The sequence below is a fragment of the Podarcis pityusensis genome (assembly GCF_964106645.2).
Source record: "Podarcis pityusensis genome assembly, chromosome: 9".
Taxonomy (NCBI): Eukaryota; Metazoa; Chordata; class Lepidosauria; order Squamata; family Lacertidae; genus Podarcis; species Podarcis pityusensis.
Window position 1 is genome coordinate 62,313,999 of NC_138034.1, and position 15,376 is coordinate 62,329,374.

General features: G+C 43.0%; 1 protein-coding gene across 1 annotated transcript; it reads right to left on the minus strand.

The window, feature by feature from the left end:
- Positions 1–1,872: 1,872 nt before the first annotated feature.
- On the minus strand, positions 1,873–14,591 carry MEPE (matrix extracellular phosphoglycoprotein). Its single transcript, XM_081020778.1, has 5 exons — positions 14,547–14,591; positions 11,484–11,549; positions 10,085–10,138; positions 6,916–7,008; positions 1,873–4,973 (listed from the first exon to the last, which is right to left on the minus strand). Exons 2-5 carry the CDS (start codon positions 11,535–11,537, stop codon positions 2,751–2,753), a joined length of 2,424 nt encoding a protein of 807 aa, XP_080876904.1. The 5' UTR covers positions 11,538–11,549; positions 14,547–14,591; the 3' UTR covers positions 1,873–2,750.
- Between the last annotated feature and the right edge of the window lie 785 nt (positions 14,592–15,376).

The following is a 15,376-nucleotide window of genomic DNA, read 5'->3' on the forward strand; positions in this document are numbered from 1 at the left end:
TGCATCTTGAGGTGGGGCTGGAAAAGCTTCCTCGCTAAAACACCGCTTCCCCATGACAGAAGACAATAAGAGGCAACAGTCTGATTCAGTGTAAGGCAGTTGCTTTGCTGGGGCACTGCGTACAAGAACACGTGAAGAAGGGGAGAGCAAGCTTGAGTGTGTGGTCTCTAACCCCATTGTTACCCTCTGCATGTTCAAGGAGAATTATCAGCAGTGGGGAAGCCTCCTGTGGTTGTGAAGGTTCCCATGCATTCTAGAACCCTAGAAACTCATCATTCCAAATTGGGTAGGAGCCTCCAGAAGCTCAGGAAGCTTCCCCCAGTGCAAGCAGCTGCAATTGCCGTTGAACCTGAGGACGGTGATGGCGAAGGGGTGGTGGAGCTACATGTGATCATGCAGGCTGTTGTCACCTTGTGTCCTTATTTAAGCCTCATTATGAGAACCTGAAGAGGACTTTAGTCACACACAGTTCTCATGGAGATGTGTGGGACTTAAGTTTACTTTTCGCGCTGGTTTCAGTGGGACCTACGCTTGTGTAACATGGACCACTTATAAACGCCATCTCCACTCCTCGAAAGATTCCATCAACAGTGTCTCCGAAAAATTTTTACACATCACTTGGGAAGACAGGTAAACTAATTCCAGTGTACTGGAAGAAGCAAAGATCACCAGTTTTTGAAGCAATGATTTTTCAACATCAGCTTCATTGGACTGGTCATGTTGTGTGGATGCCTGATGATCGTCTTCCAAAGCAACTACTCTATTCCGAACTTAAAAATGGAAAGCGCAATGCCGGTGGTCAGCAAAAGAGTTTTAAAGACTGTCTCAAGGCAAATTTTTAAAAATGTGGTATAAACACCGACAATTGGGAAACACTTGCCTGTGAGCGCTTCAGTTGGAGAACAGCCTTTACCAAAGGTGTCATGGATTTTGAAGACACTCAAACTCAGGACGCAAGGGAGAAACGTGCTAAGAGGAAGGCACGCTTGGCAAATCCACACAATGATCAACTCCCACCCGGAAACCAATGTCTCCACTGTGGAAGGTTGTGTGGATCCAGAATTGGCCTCCACAATCACTTACGGACTCATTGTTAAAACTGTGTTTATGAAAGATAATCTTACTCGGCTATGAGTGATCGCCAAAGAAGAAGACATGCAATAACTTAGTCCAGATCTAACTCATGGATAGTTGTGAGCATAAGAGCCACTTGTCTCCCAATAATTACATTTAGCAGTTGGGTTGAAAGAATGTGCTTGCAGGAAGTTCATGAGTGTACTGCATACCCTTTTGCATGTTGTCTGACTGCTGTGCAAACTTTTCCAACGATGATTCCATGAGCAACGCACAAAAGGAATCTAAGATTTTCCTAATGGGATTAGTTTTCCAGTGTTCTTAAAAAAAAAAGCCCGAATACAGAGTATAGGAGACTAATTACACAATCCAGCTGGACAGTAGATTTTTTATTCCCATTGAACTGGGTGGTGGAACACATGCTTAATTATTGCATTGAAGTCGATGGGAGAATTGTGATCAGTTGCCAAAGAGTTAAATTTACATTTCCCTTTTTGAAATAAAGCTGACAAAAGCTGGACTTTTCCAATACTTTATTGGCATGCGGCATAATCATAGCATCAGTAATTATTAAGTCCTACATGTTAGAGATATCTCTCTACTGTTTTGCAGCATATTTTACTCAAATAAAATCAATACAGTAAAACAACTATTCAGTCCTCTAGCTAATAATTTCAGATTACAACATCAAAGGTATTGTGAAAGACGTAAATGTCAAAGTTGCTTTTAATGCAAGGATAAGGAACCTATGGCCTTCCAAATGTTGTTGGATGGACTCCAATTTCCATCGGCCCAACGGTCACAGGTAATGGAGTTGTAGTTATGCGTCATCTGGAGGGTCATAGATTTCCCTGCCTTCAGACTTTAGAAAACATAATGACAAGAGCTGTGCTAAGTATTATCTATTACTGATTTTTGAACATTATTGTGGAAATACTTTTTCTTAGCTGCCCCAGCTGCAACAAAGCATGTCTCTCCCATATCAGTCTCTACAGCCACAGTGGGCACTGTAACTCTCCAATAGTTTGACTTTACTCCCAAAGGCACTCTCTTCCATTGTACAGAGAGATGCTAACAAGCTGCTGCAGTGCTTTACCTAGGTGCTGCTCCTTCCTTCCTGAATTGACCTAACAGATGATCACTATGCAATCATTGCACAGTGAACAGGTTACAGCAGCCTCCCCTGAGCTGCAACTTCCAGCCGTGATTGCTAAGGCTGATGGGAGTTGTAGTCCAAATTAGCTGGAGGGCGCCAGGTGGAGGAAGGATGGGTTATGGGATCACCTCAGGATGTCATGTGGCAAGCAGATTTGTGCAATATAATGACATCACTAAGAATAAAAGCTAGCAAAGCCAATTTACACAAATAAGCTCTCCATTTTGCCATTACTCCCCCCCCCCAAAAAAAAATTGAGCAAGGGAGGTACAGCTGAAAACACTTGTGAGTTATTTCGACTCAGCCCTAATAACGGCTCTTGAAGTGCAATGCTCTGATATATGCCTACTCCAAAGTAAATCCCATTGAGTTCAATGAATCGTGCTTCCAAGTAAGTGGGTATAGGATATCAGCTTTATTCTGCGCACCAGAGCAATGCCACATAATTATGGCCTATGGATGACCTAGCCTAGTGCATTTGAGGCTCTCTTTTCTTCCCTTCTGAACAAATGCAAGCAAATCAGTCAGTACTTTTCCGCTCCTGGGAATCTTCTTGTGAGTTGGTTCCTTGGCTGTGGTCATGACTTTCATCAGATCGGTCTTCTTCAGTACTCTCAGGTGATTGATGACTGTCGGGTCTGTCATTCTGATAGTCTTCATACGACTGGCGGCTGTTTTCCTCACTCTCCGATGATTGGCTGCTGTCATTTCTACGGACAGATGGACGCTTCTTACCACGTTGACTGCTCTTTCTCCTCAGGACACCCGAATACCCATGGTAATGCTTAGCTGCACTGCTGCCATGTGTTCCAGTATTAACCCTAGATGCCTTTTTGCTTGGCTTCATAACCTTCTTATTGCTCTTCACAGTGGCCAACGAGGGCCCCTGACTTTTAAGCTTCTCATTCTTTGGAATATTAAGGATGTCTCGGATACTGCCGTGAGACCCACGAGATTCAGACAGGGCACTTTTGAACTGGATCGATTTTTGACCACTGAGCTCCTCCTTTTTGTTGGAAGAATCTATATCACTCCTCTTGAGATCTGCAGAATCTCCAGTAGCTTTATTGTAACTGATAGCTCTTTCTGGAGTGTCCTTGTTGACTTTTTGAAATGTGACGCCAAATCCTGTTTTGCCACTTTCAGTCATCTTTGGGTCACCCAATGTGCTCTCATTAGCATTTTTGTTTGTTTTTTCATAACTGCCACCTTCACCAATACTAGGCCTTTTATGAATAATACCAACTTCACCGGGACTTTTTCGACCGTGCTGTGTTGCACCGGAATCAGAAATTTGTTTGCCGGAAAGGAGAGTAAGTTCACCTTTTGAATGTGACTTAGTAGTACCAGATCCATCCACATGACCATTTAGTTTCCTGCTCAACATAACTTTACTTTGCTTTGTTTTCTCTGCCTTGGTATCACCAAGCTCCCCCACGTGACTGATAAGCCTTTCTTTGGTACCAATTTCACCACCAACTTTTTTTTGCAGTTTGGTAATACCAGCTGCGTCCAGATGGCTGTTGGACTTCTCATTACTGATATCCTCTCTGGTTCCATCTTTTTCCCGTAGGTTGGTAACACCAGCTGCTTCCAGATGGCTGTTGGGCCTCCCATTAGTGACATCCTTTTTTGTTCCATCTTTTTTCCACAGGTTGGTAACACCAGCTGCTTCCAGATGGCTCTTGGACCTCCCATTAGTGACATCCTTTCTGGTTTTATCTTTCTTCTGTAGGTTGGTAACACCAACTATTTCCACATGGTGGCCACTAGTGACACCATCTTTTACATCACCCTTTTTATGTGGTTTGGTAACTCCATATCCATCCTTCTGTCCATTAAGCTTCCTAACTGCCACTGTATACCCATCTTTGCCTTTTGTATGAACTGTAGCATTGTCAATATCGTTTTCATTAGCCACTTTAATTTCACTGGTATCTACGATGTTAGTGTAGTTGCCTCTGGTTCTCATGAGTTCCATTTCTCCTACACGTTCTCGAGAGATGTTGGCTTTTACTTCGAGACTTGTGTATAGTTTGGTGGTACTGTTATCCCTTTTGCTTTTGTCTAACAAATGAACATGACCACCTTCTTCTTTTCCTGGCTCCCTATTGGTGGCATCAGTTATGACTTTCAAATGGACTTTTGAATAATCTTTGCTTGGTGGGTCTTTAATTTTCTTGGGAATATCATGGAAAGGATTGTTTTCCCAGACTGCACTGGCATCATTCTCCTTCATCTCTATTTTGATGTAGGGATCTTTTGATGACTTGGTATTACTAAATAACTCAGATTTGCCATCTTTATCTTTCCCCTGAAGTTTATCAGTGCCTCTTGTGTCTTGATGGTCTTTGACTCGGTCATGATATTCATTGCCAATAATGACGCCATGATGGGTGTCAACTTGGCCTGGAAAGCCTATGTCCCCACTTCCATCTATCTCAATGGTGTTATCTCCTGTAGCAATTTCATTTCCTTCCTTGTTGACAATTACCTCCAAGTGATGCTGGTGGAGATCCTGATTTGTGGTGTTTCCATAATGTCTATATAAATTTTGGCTGCTTCCAGTAGTTCTTCTGCCCTCGGTCTTCCTGCCATTTCCAGTTGCATCAAAGTGCTTCTGCTCTTCTCTTGCTTCTTGTGTTGTATCAGTGAAATTGTCAGTGGCCTTCCTTGGTACATTTTTTCTGTCAGACCCGTGAGTGATAATGGAAATGTTATTTCTGTTTTCTTCTTCTTCTTTCTAAATTCCAAAAGAAAACAACGGTGAGCTTGACAGGTGGGTGTATTTAATTTAACAAGCAAGGTAAAACTTATTCATCGTTTGATTTGTTTATGGCTAATGTGTTTATCCATTGAGTAGGTGAGCCACAACCGTTGCTATTTCAGTAACAATTCAGTCTGGAATTTCCATGTTTTATTCACTTTTTTATTTTTTACAGAGAATCCAGACCATGTCACTGGCAGATTGTTGCACTCTCTGTTTTCTATGTTGTCCTTTTCAGTGTTTTCCTTAGACCTGATTTGTGGGAATTACTTTGATTTTAAACAGTTTTAGAACCATCCTGCCCAGTGCCAACTGGCAAAATGCCAATGAAACATTTCAGGGCCACTGTGTGTGGGGTGTTTTTTTTTGTAATTTAAATGCTTCCTGTTTGTAGCTTTGGCCCTTCTTATCATTTTCTGCTGAATGTGGCAGTGGGAATGCTGATAAATAGCTTGTTAATTGCCTCTTGGATTGCCTGTTAATTACCCTTTAATGTCAGTTACTGTTCTTGGGGAAGCAGGGAGCTCATTTCGGCAAGGCTGTTAAATTTGTGGGGTAGTTTTTTTTAATGAGAATTACTTACAGAAGAATATTGGCCATTGGGATGGGGCATTGCTGGATAAATCAGCAGGACCTGCAGAGCCAGCCCACTTACGAGGCAAAGTGAGGAGTTCACCTCAGGCAGCAGGAACTACAAAGGCAGCAGATCCAGCCTCCAAGGAATGCATTGACTGCTGTTGCTCCAGCAGCAAAAGCTGCTGCAAACTCCTTGGAGGCTAGATCTGTCATCTTTTTGACAGCTCTCCCCACAAGCCACCTCTATAGTGGCCTCTTGGCAAACAGAAGAGGTGCTGCTGGTCTCTTCCCACCCTTGTTCCCTATGTCCCCACTTGTTCCTGATACAAATCTTCACTCACTCTTTCCCTTGCTGCGAGGGCACCATTTTGTGGTTCGCCTCAAGTGCCAAAATGTCCTGGGCTGGCCATGCTTATCTGTGTTGGACCATCATTTAATTCTGCTCCCAGTTGCTTAAAGGTAAAGGTAAGGACATGCTCTGGTCCATGGGGTCATGAAGAGTCGGACATGGCTAAATGACTAAACAGCAACCAAAGGGACCCCTGACCATTAAATCCAATCATGGACGACTCTGGGGTTGCGGCACTCATCTCGCTTTACTGGCCGAGGGCGCCGGTGTACAGCTTCTGGGTCATGTGGCCAGCATGACTAAGCCACTTCTGCTGAACCAGAGCAGCACACGGAAACGCCGTTTACCTTCCCGCCAGAGTGGTACCTATTTATCTATTTGCACTTCATGCTTTTGAACTGCAAGGTGGAGCAGGGACCGAACAACGGGAACTCACCCCGTCGCAGGGATTCAAACCGCCGACCTTCTGATCGGAAAGTCCTAGGCTCTGTGGTTTAACCCATAGCACCACCCACGTCCCATCCCAGCTGTTTATGGAAAAGCAAAACACTCCTCTGACACGAGCACCGCACCATGTTTCTGCAGATCTTGCTCAAGAACAGTTTACTTACTCAGCAAAAGCTGAGGAGTAAAGTCACTTTGGTGGCATTGCATCAGGACAGATGAGTGTGCAGATTTCGATACGTTTACAGGCCAGGGGACATTTCCAAGCTTAATAACCCAAGCACTTGTGCTTCAGACTGCATAAATGCTTGTCATTCTGAAGGCAAGGGGTCGAAAGGTGCACCTCCTCTTTCCCCATGAGCCTTTTTCAAAATAAAATAAAATGGAAACAGCTGCTGGGATGCTGTTTCTTGGTGCTGCAAATGAGAATGAAATAGCAACTGCAAGAGAGTTTGTGGGTGAAATTGATGTGCTCTTTGTATACCGTGTGGCGATACTGCAACAAATGCAGACAACTAAAAAAGTGTATGAGCCAAAACGTTGTTCTACCTGAATCTGTGTTTGATTGTTGGTCACTGCAGACGAGTACACGTAATTAAATATGTAAAACCCGTGCTTGGAGTGACGACCTTTGAGCATTATCTGGGGGCAGAAAAGAAGGCATTAAAAGTACTCTTGGAAATACCACGCTTCTGTTCATTTCAGCTATGCCTGCTTCTTGAAATAGGAAAACAACAACAACGACAACAACAACAGCAACACCCAATGGACACCAGGATGTTTGTGTGATAATCAACACTGCCTTCTGAATGGTCAGTATAATTATTTTTACAGTACTTTTAAATTTCAATGTAATTAGCACAGTCTGCATTATTATTATTAGTCATTTCCCTCTGACCTCTCTGCTCACCTTTCTACCCCATGAAATCTTATGCCACATAATACATCTGTTCGACTTTAAAGAGCTGCAGGATTAACACAGCTACCTCTGTGGAAATTATTACAATCCCCACCAGAGGGCATGCTTAATCTTCCTTCCATATTCCAGAAGGACAGTCTCTTTAGTCTGTTAGTCAAACCAGAAAGATGCAAGCAAGCTTTTCCAAAGCCGTCGATTTTGGGGTCACGGGGACTGTGCAGGGGGTGGGGTAAAGACTTAGGGATCAAAAGGGGGGAGGTCAAAGATGTGCAAAATAAGTTTAAGAGGTATAGCACAAAAAATATAATTCGTGCACTTGCCAATGAGGAGACTGTATGTAATAAGATGATTTCACATTTCAACAGTATTTCTCATTTTTTTCATGTTGTGGTTCATAGTAGTGGTGATAAATGGTTAATAAATGTTGATTATACAGTGGTACCTTGGGTTAAGTACTTAATTCGTTCCGGAGGTCCATTCTTAACCTGAAGCACCACTTTAGCTAATGGGGCCTCCTCCTGCTGCTGCTGCTGCGCTGCTGGAGCACGATTTCTGTTCTCATCCTGAAGCAAAGTTCTTAACCTGAAGCACTATTTCTGGGTTAGGAGAGTCTGTAACCTGAAGCGTATGTAACCTGAAGCGTATGTAACCCGAGGTACCACTGTAAGTTGATATTTCTTGACTTCATTTCATTTATATTCTTAAGAATCTGGGTTGGGGCTAACAACAGCTTTATAAGCTCTTCAAGGGATCAATGAACTCAAGTTTATGAAACCCTGCCTTAACAACTAGGCATTGTATCAAATCCATTTTTTCCTGTCCATTAAAGCTTACACCACAACATATCTATGATTCTTTAAGATGACAAAGGACTCCTGTTTGCTTATTCTTAAGTGTGGGAGTATCTCTAGGTAGTAATTTTAAAGGACTTTCCTGTCAACTTAAACATTGTTGCTGGCATTCAGAATTTGGGCAATACGGTTCTGGAACATGTATTTGTCCCCAGAAATTCTAGACTTCCTCCCCTCACATTTTCTTTAAAGAATAATGTGGAAGCTCAAAAATTGCTGTAACAAAGTGGAATTTATCTGAACTGTGTAATACTCTTCATTTCTAACACTTACAAAAGCTTGTCATTAACTTACAAAATGGCAATGCTACAGCAGTTCAAATATTGCACCCAAACAAATGGAAATGGGGGGAAAAAATTAAACCTCCCAGCAGCCCTCCTCCACATCAGCAAAAGGTTGTCAGAAAAGGATGAGCTGACATTGCTTCCTACCAATGATGTGGTAATCTGGATCATGCCTAGGGTTGGTCCCACCCTTTAACCAAGATGGGCCCTTGCCTCTAGGAGGTAGAGACACGGTGAATCAGTGGCCCTGTCACCCTGACCACTGCATCTGAAAATGCAGGTGCTCTTCAGGGACACCTCATCCTCAACTGAAATACTTTATTGTCACTTGTACAACTTGTATACAGTGAGATTACACAAGCACCCCCCACTCAGCTCTTTTAGTCTTAATTCCCCTCATTTACTGACACACACACACACACACACACACCAAACCTGAAAGTCAGTTGCCCTGTTGTTATCTTTTCATTCAGCAGCCTAACAGCCCACAGCTAGAAGCTGTTCTTTACCCTGTTGGTGCGACTAATCATGCTTCTATTTCTTCTGCCTGAGAGCAGGAGATCAAGAAAGTGCCGACCAGGGTGTGAATCATCCCTGAGAATTTTCCTCACTCTCCTGAGGCAACGTTCTTCCGCTATTTCATCCAGTGGATTCACGGGACAGCCCATAATATCCTGTGCTGTATTCACCACCCTCTGTAGGAACTTCCTATCAGTTGATGTCAAACCAGCGTACCACACTGTGATGCGGTATGAAAGGACATTTTCTATTGTGGACCGGTAGAAGGAGATCATCAAATGTTGATTGACATCGTTCTTTCGCAATACTCTGAGGGAGATTAATACTCAATGCCTTGCTCTGAGGAAGGACCCTATGTTCCTCAGAGCAAGTTGTAGATCCTAAGAAGGGCCTTAAGGAACCTCTGAACGGGAGAGGGAAGAGAGTTGGCAGCAGTGGCAGTGGAGGAGGCAGTGGTTGGCCTGTCTTGCCACAGGTGGCATAATATTTTGTGCCAGCCGTGGCGCGGCTACAGAGCTGGTTCCAAAGACGCAAGGCCTCAGGGTGAGAAAAGAAATTTCCCATTCCTGTTCCAGCAATGGAAATTAGCATTAGAAAGCAAAGTGCATTAAAACAGAAGAGTATCATATCGATTATGCCTCCGCGCAGCATCTGTATATTGAAGCACACTACTCATCCCATGTTTCTGTGGAACAGACAACACTTTCGCGCCTTCTTCTGCTAACAGAAGCTGAAAGAAGCCACGTTGTCATCAAAATACCTGACTCATTTACCTGGTGTATATACGCTCGGTCTTTATCACCCCTGTTATACAGAAAATTCCAAGTGGATCTGAACCTCAATGCTTAAAATCCCTGATAGAGGATAAGGATCCAGATATCACGCTAAGGGTGGCCAAATTTTGTGCGGCTGCCATGAAACTCAGGGAACAAGCTGTGCTATCACAAAGGCCAAGGCCTCAGGTGCAAACTCTAGATAATATTTTAGAGACTAAGACCTAAACCACATTTCTAATTGCTGTCATATTCGTTTTGTTTATTGTAATATTCAATTGTTAATTCAAATTTAATTCTATTGTGTTTTATGTTTGCTTAGTATGGTATGTGAATCTGGTCTGGGACCGTAATAAATTTAATTTCATTTACCTGGTGATCTCCCCGGCACTTCTGCTTTGCTTTCCTGTAATGGGGTTGAAGCTCCTGGAGAAAGATGGGAGGGAAAAAAACAATGTCAGGCAAATCTCTTCTGAATTGTTTGTATGTTCTGCTAGAGGGTTGACTACAGGTTTTCAGAGGGTGGCTGGGTAAGAATCTAACTTTGTTTTAGCTCTATAGTAGCAAACTCCTGGTCTTGTTCTGACACTCACCTGAACATAGTCTCAGAAAAGGTGAGGGAGGAGGCCACATATGCTGGCCCAACCTCCATCTTCTCCATCTCTACTGACTGCAGCCTCGGGTCTTTGAGCAGTGAGTGGGAAGGTGTAAAGGGGGCATCTTTGCATGTTGGGACCCTCCACACAATTGGGAACCCTGAGCATTCGGGATTCCTTGAGGGATCATCTTACCCCATCCGTCTCTATCCTATCACTTCATTCTGCATATCTATAATGTTGGTTCTGTGTTTGTAAGGAATAATCCCTTCCGTGTGGCAGCACTGGAACACACAGACTTCAACATACTGTATAGCAAGGGACTATGAGACTCTGGGCACAGGTGGTCTTTTCATCACTCCTTCCTGTTGAAGGTCATGGCCCAGGAGGAGAGAGGAAAATACTGGAGGTAAACCACTGGCTGCGCAGCTGGTGTCGTCAGGAGGGGTTTGGCTTCTTGGATCATAGTTTCTGCTTCCTTGAGGAAGGACACCTGGCAAAGAGATGGGCTGCATCTCACAGCGGTTGGCAAGGATGTGTTTACTAAGAATCTCGTGAGCCTGATCAGGAGAGCTCTAAACTAGAACTTGAGGGGGTGGGAGACAACATTACAGATGACAGAAGAGCACTTGCTACTGGGGATAATAGCTTCATTGATGCACAGGAAGCTGAGGTGGGGCTCCAGAAACCTGCTAAAGGGCAGGAGATTACAAGAAGGAAGCAGTTGGAAGCAATGACTCGTGGTTTCAGTTGTCTCCATACAATTCTATTATCTAGTTGCTCTCTTTGCTCCATTCCTACTAACTCAAAGCAGAAATGGTGCCTCTCCATGCAAATAAATGTCACTCCTTGACTTTAATTCATGTAGAGGCATTTCATACAAAGGCACATGGGGACAAAGGCACATGGGAACATTATGAACTACACCCTGTCATGTGAATCTGCCCGAACATTAGAATCAACACTGAATTCCAAAATGTGGAGTCCTAGCCATAGTTTTTCACCAGATGTCGCACTTCTCTGAATGTTGCACAGTCTGTTTACGTCGTGTCTTTTCAATGCATTCCTCTATTGAAACTTTCTAAAAACATCTGTCCTCCAGATGTCACTCTTCCCCAAAAGTTACTCTCGGGAGAATCTGTATATCATTTCAGCCTGAAGTTTGGAATACTCACCGACTGAGCCCAGGTTAAGCCACAGAGAGTCAAGTACAAAACAGCAGCCTTCATCTTCAGAGCTTCCTAAGGACAGAGCAATATAACTGAGAAATGTTTTTATTTCACCTTTAATGCCTATGATCACAATCCAGAAAACCCCCTCCTTGCTCCTGAAAGCAAATCGCTCATCGTTCTGAGAATCAACAGTTAAAGAGTACAATCATATTTCTGAATCAGAATGACTGGAGCATTGATTTGCAAAATGTGGAAGCCAATCCTATCCTTGTTCGTTTATTCATTCATGACATTTATAGCCCATTGTTCCTTCAGCGTGGTATACATTGACCCCCCTCCCGCTTTTACTCTTACAACAGTCTTGTGAGGTAGGCTAGGCTGATAATCAATGTCTGGCCCAAGGATACCCACCCTATCAGGCTTGAGTAGGGATTTAAACCTGGATACACAGTCAACTTGTGGGACGTGGGTGGTGCTGTGGGTTAAACCACAGAGCCTAGGACTTGCCGATCAGAAGGTCGGCAGTTCGAATCCCCGTGACGGGATGAGCTCCCGTTGCTCGGTCCCAGCTCCTGCCAACCTAGCAGTTCGAAAGCACGTCAAAGTGCAAGTAGATAAATAGGTACTGCTCCGGCGGGAAGGTTTCCGTGCATTGCTCTGGTTCGCCAGAAGCGGCTTAGTCGTGCTGGCCACATGACCCGGAAGCTGTACGCCGGCTCCCTCAGCCAATAAAGCGAGATGAGCGCTGCAACCCCAGAGTCGGTCACGACTGGACCTAATAGTCAAGGGTACCTTTACCTTTACCTTTACATAGTCAACTCAGCCAGTAGAGCATATATTGGGGATAAGTGTGCATAAAAATGAAGCTGTTGGTGGAAATGATGTACAAAAATACATTGTATTAGGGGGAATTGCTTTGGGGGGGAAAATGTTTGCATTAGGCAAAACTGCATATAAAACCGTGTTTATCAGGGAAAAGTTGCACTAAAATGCTGATGAGCTTCCACAAGGATTTTTTTTAAAAAGCAGAAATAGTGGAGAACTGAATTTGATATAGGAAAAATGAGAAACACAGAAGCAAAATTGACAGATCCTTCCAATCCCTTGTTCTGATTGCAGTTTGCTTCAATAGGAACTGTCCCCTCCTCCTCCCCATGTCTACTGCAGGCACTAGGTAATGGTGGTACAAATTGGGACCATTAACAGAGACCAAAAAATTACAGCTCCCCTCCCCCACGTTTCCCAAGCTAAGGTCCTGATGGGAATTGGGACCCTGCACTGGCAATTTGTGTTGAAAAACAACAGCAACTGTGAACTTAAGGGCACAGATACAGAACTAATGTGACATCAAGTTAGGCCCTTAGTTAATTTTACTCAGTGAGACTTAAGTCATAATTAAATTCTCCAATGATTTCAGTAGGATCCATCTAAACCAAAGACGGTACTCAACTAAGGTTTACTCAAGCCCACTGAAATTAATTGAAATATGACTAAGTTAGGTCCATTAACTTCAACGTGTCTACTCTGAGTAAAACTTGGTTGTTTGGATCCAACCTAATGTAAATTTTAAAGCCTTTGCATGCACATCCAAGCCATGGGATTAGGGCAGTTGTGGATAACAGATTATATTAAATAAAACAAGAGCTATTTGCACCTGCCAGCAATGGCAAAAGTTATTGCTCTGCTGACGTGTCTCTCCTCCCGCTATCCCTCAAACAAGCAGAGTTTGCCTCGAAGCATCTAGCTTAAATTGAGCACATTGCACCTCCAATCCTCGAATTCTTCAGTGAAGATATACAACAGCCTTTGCCAACCTGGTGTTTTGCAGTCCAAAACCTCTGAGGGGCAAATGTTGAAATGTAACATACCTGAGGTCAATTATGTAGAAGTATTGCTTTAAATTATTTAAATTCATAAAACTGCATAGCTACGAGGGAGGACCCCAACACCATTTAATCCACCTTCTTAAACCTCCACATGTTAAACCACATTATGCATAACACATTAATTTACTTTTGCTTTATTTGTTAAAAATGTGTGTGCTGCAGTCTCTCTGTCATTGTAGGTTTTGAAGGTAAGGTGGCCAGTGGGAAGAGGGCTCCTGCACTTTTAATAGTGGCGTAGAAGAGGAAATTTCCACACTACTATTAAAGGTACAGGAGCCCTGTCTATTTGTCCATTTGTCTACTTAAAGTATCAGGATAGTAAAAATATAAAAGTGCAGATAAATTCAAAATACATGCCATTGTACAGAAACAACAGCAATAACAAAGGAAGCAATTAGAAAATCAGTGGCAAGCAGATCCAACCCTAGGCAAAAAGAAAAAGACCAAATTAAGAAAATCAAATCAGTTTACGTACCAAAGATCTGAGCAAATGTAACCTTTCTGGGAAATGATTGGAAAAAGAGGTGAACGAAAATGCAATCATTTAAAAATAAGGACTGACATACATGGTTGACAGGATATGGACTTGGGTGTGAAATAAAGAATAAGAATTGAATGCTTCCTAATATTGAAGGTAATGCTGTAATGTTGTACTGGAGGAGAAATATTGTTGATTATAATATACAACAATAATTGGAGAATCCCCATTGGGCTTCTTGCATCGAAAGAAATGAAGGAACTGGAGGCTCCTGGGTCGAAGACTGGAAAAATATTGGCCAGCAGAGGAAGGAACAGCTGAATATTAATCTAGATCGAGCATTTGACCACTGTGAAGAAATATTTTATGTATGGCTGACAGATCTGAGCAAATGGGGTGAACTTTGCTTGCCATCTAAATAGTAACATAATACTCTCCTACCCATATTTTTACAGATCTTTACCTGGCATGCACTATGCACAAAGCTAAGTATTCTTTAATACAAAGGTGGAAACCTTCCATCGATATAACTAACATATATTGGCTCAAGGAAATGGGATTAGACTTTGATGGAGGTCCATCCAATTTCCATTTGTCAGCATTCAAGCTTTGCAGCATTAGAGAATGAAAGGCAGAATGTTAGGTTTAGCTGACCCAAGAGGAAGCAGGAGATTGTTATAGAATAGTAAGGAAATAGCTCACGTTTCCTGAAGAAGACAGGGTATCTTCAGCCGATGTTGGCAGCCTTTTGCCCACCTTGCTGAAGTTTAAAGTTTATTATAATAGTAATGGCCAATCAGCTCTGGCTGCTTTTAGCCCTTGCCCACAGATAACTGGAGGAGGGTCGGTTTTAATCTAAAAAAGTCTTTGTGGTGGAAGCCAGCCATCTCATGTTCCATCGAGGTGGATAAACAAAATGCAGGTTATAAATATCTATTGTGCTGCTGAAGGTGCCTGATAGTGACTGACATTTCATGATGAGGGCTTCTAACTTCTTCAGTTAATACAGTGGTACCTCGGGTTATAGATGCTTCAGGTTACAGACGCTTCAGGTTACAGACTCCGCTAACCCAGAAATAGTACCTTGAGTTAAGAACTTTGCTTCAGGATGAGAACAGAAATTTCATGGCAGCGGCAGTGGGAGGCCCCATTAGCTAAAGTGGTACCTCAGGTTAAGAACAGTTTCAGGTTAAGAATAGACTTAAGTTCTTAACCCAAGGTACCACTGTAATATGGGTAGAACTATACTTATGAAACAGGGGTGGTCTCAAGAGGCCTGATCCAGCCACCCATCAAGACCCCACTGATTTTGACAGCAGCAGCAAAAAAGAAAAAGAAACTGAAAGTTAAGGGAGATAGATGGCTCATTTGATGAACAGAGAGGAGCAATAACCCCACTCCACAGATTAGCTGAGGAGATGAGACCTATGCTCCTGTTCATATGCTTCTGTGTCTCCTTTGTATGTGAGCATCTTGTGTGCAGGTAAAGGTAAAGGACCCCTGGATGGTTAGGTCCAGTCAAAGGTGACTAT

What these genes read in the sequence shown, in the direction of transcription:
- MEPE (XM_081020778.1), bottom strand. Translation starts at nt 11,537, where the DNA reads ATGAAGGCTGCTGTTTTGTACTTGACTCTCTGTGGCTTAACCTGGGCT. An exon ending in AGTGCCGGGGAGATCACCAG is followed by an intron (nt 7,009 to 10,084) that starts GTAAATGAAATT and finishes TTCTGCCCCCAG; the next exon opens with ATAATGCTCAAAGGTCGTCA. An exon ending in ACAATCAAACACAGATTCAG is followed by an intron (nt 4,974 to 6,915) that starts GTAGAACAACGT and finishes TTTGGAATTTAG; the next exon opens with AAAGAAGAAGAAGAAAACAG.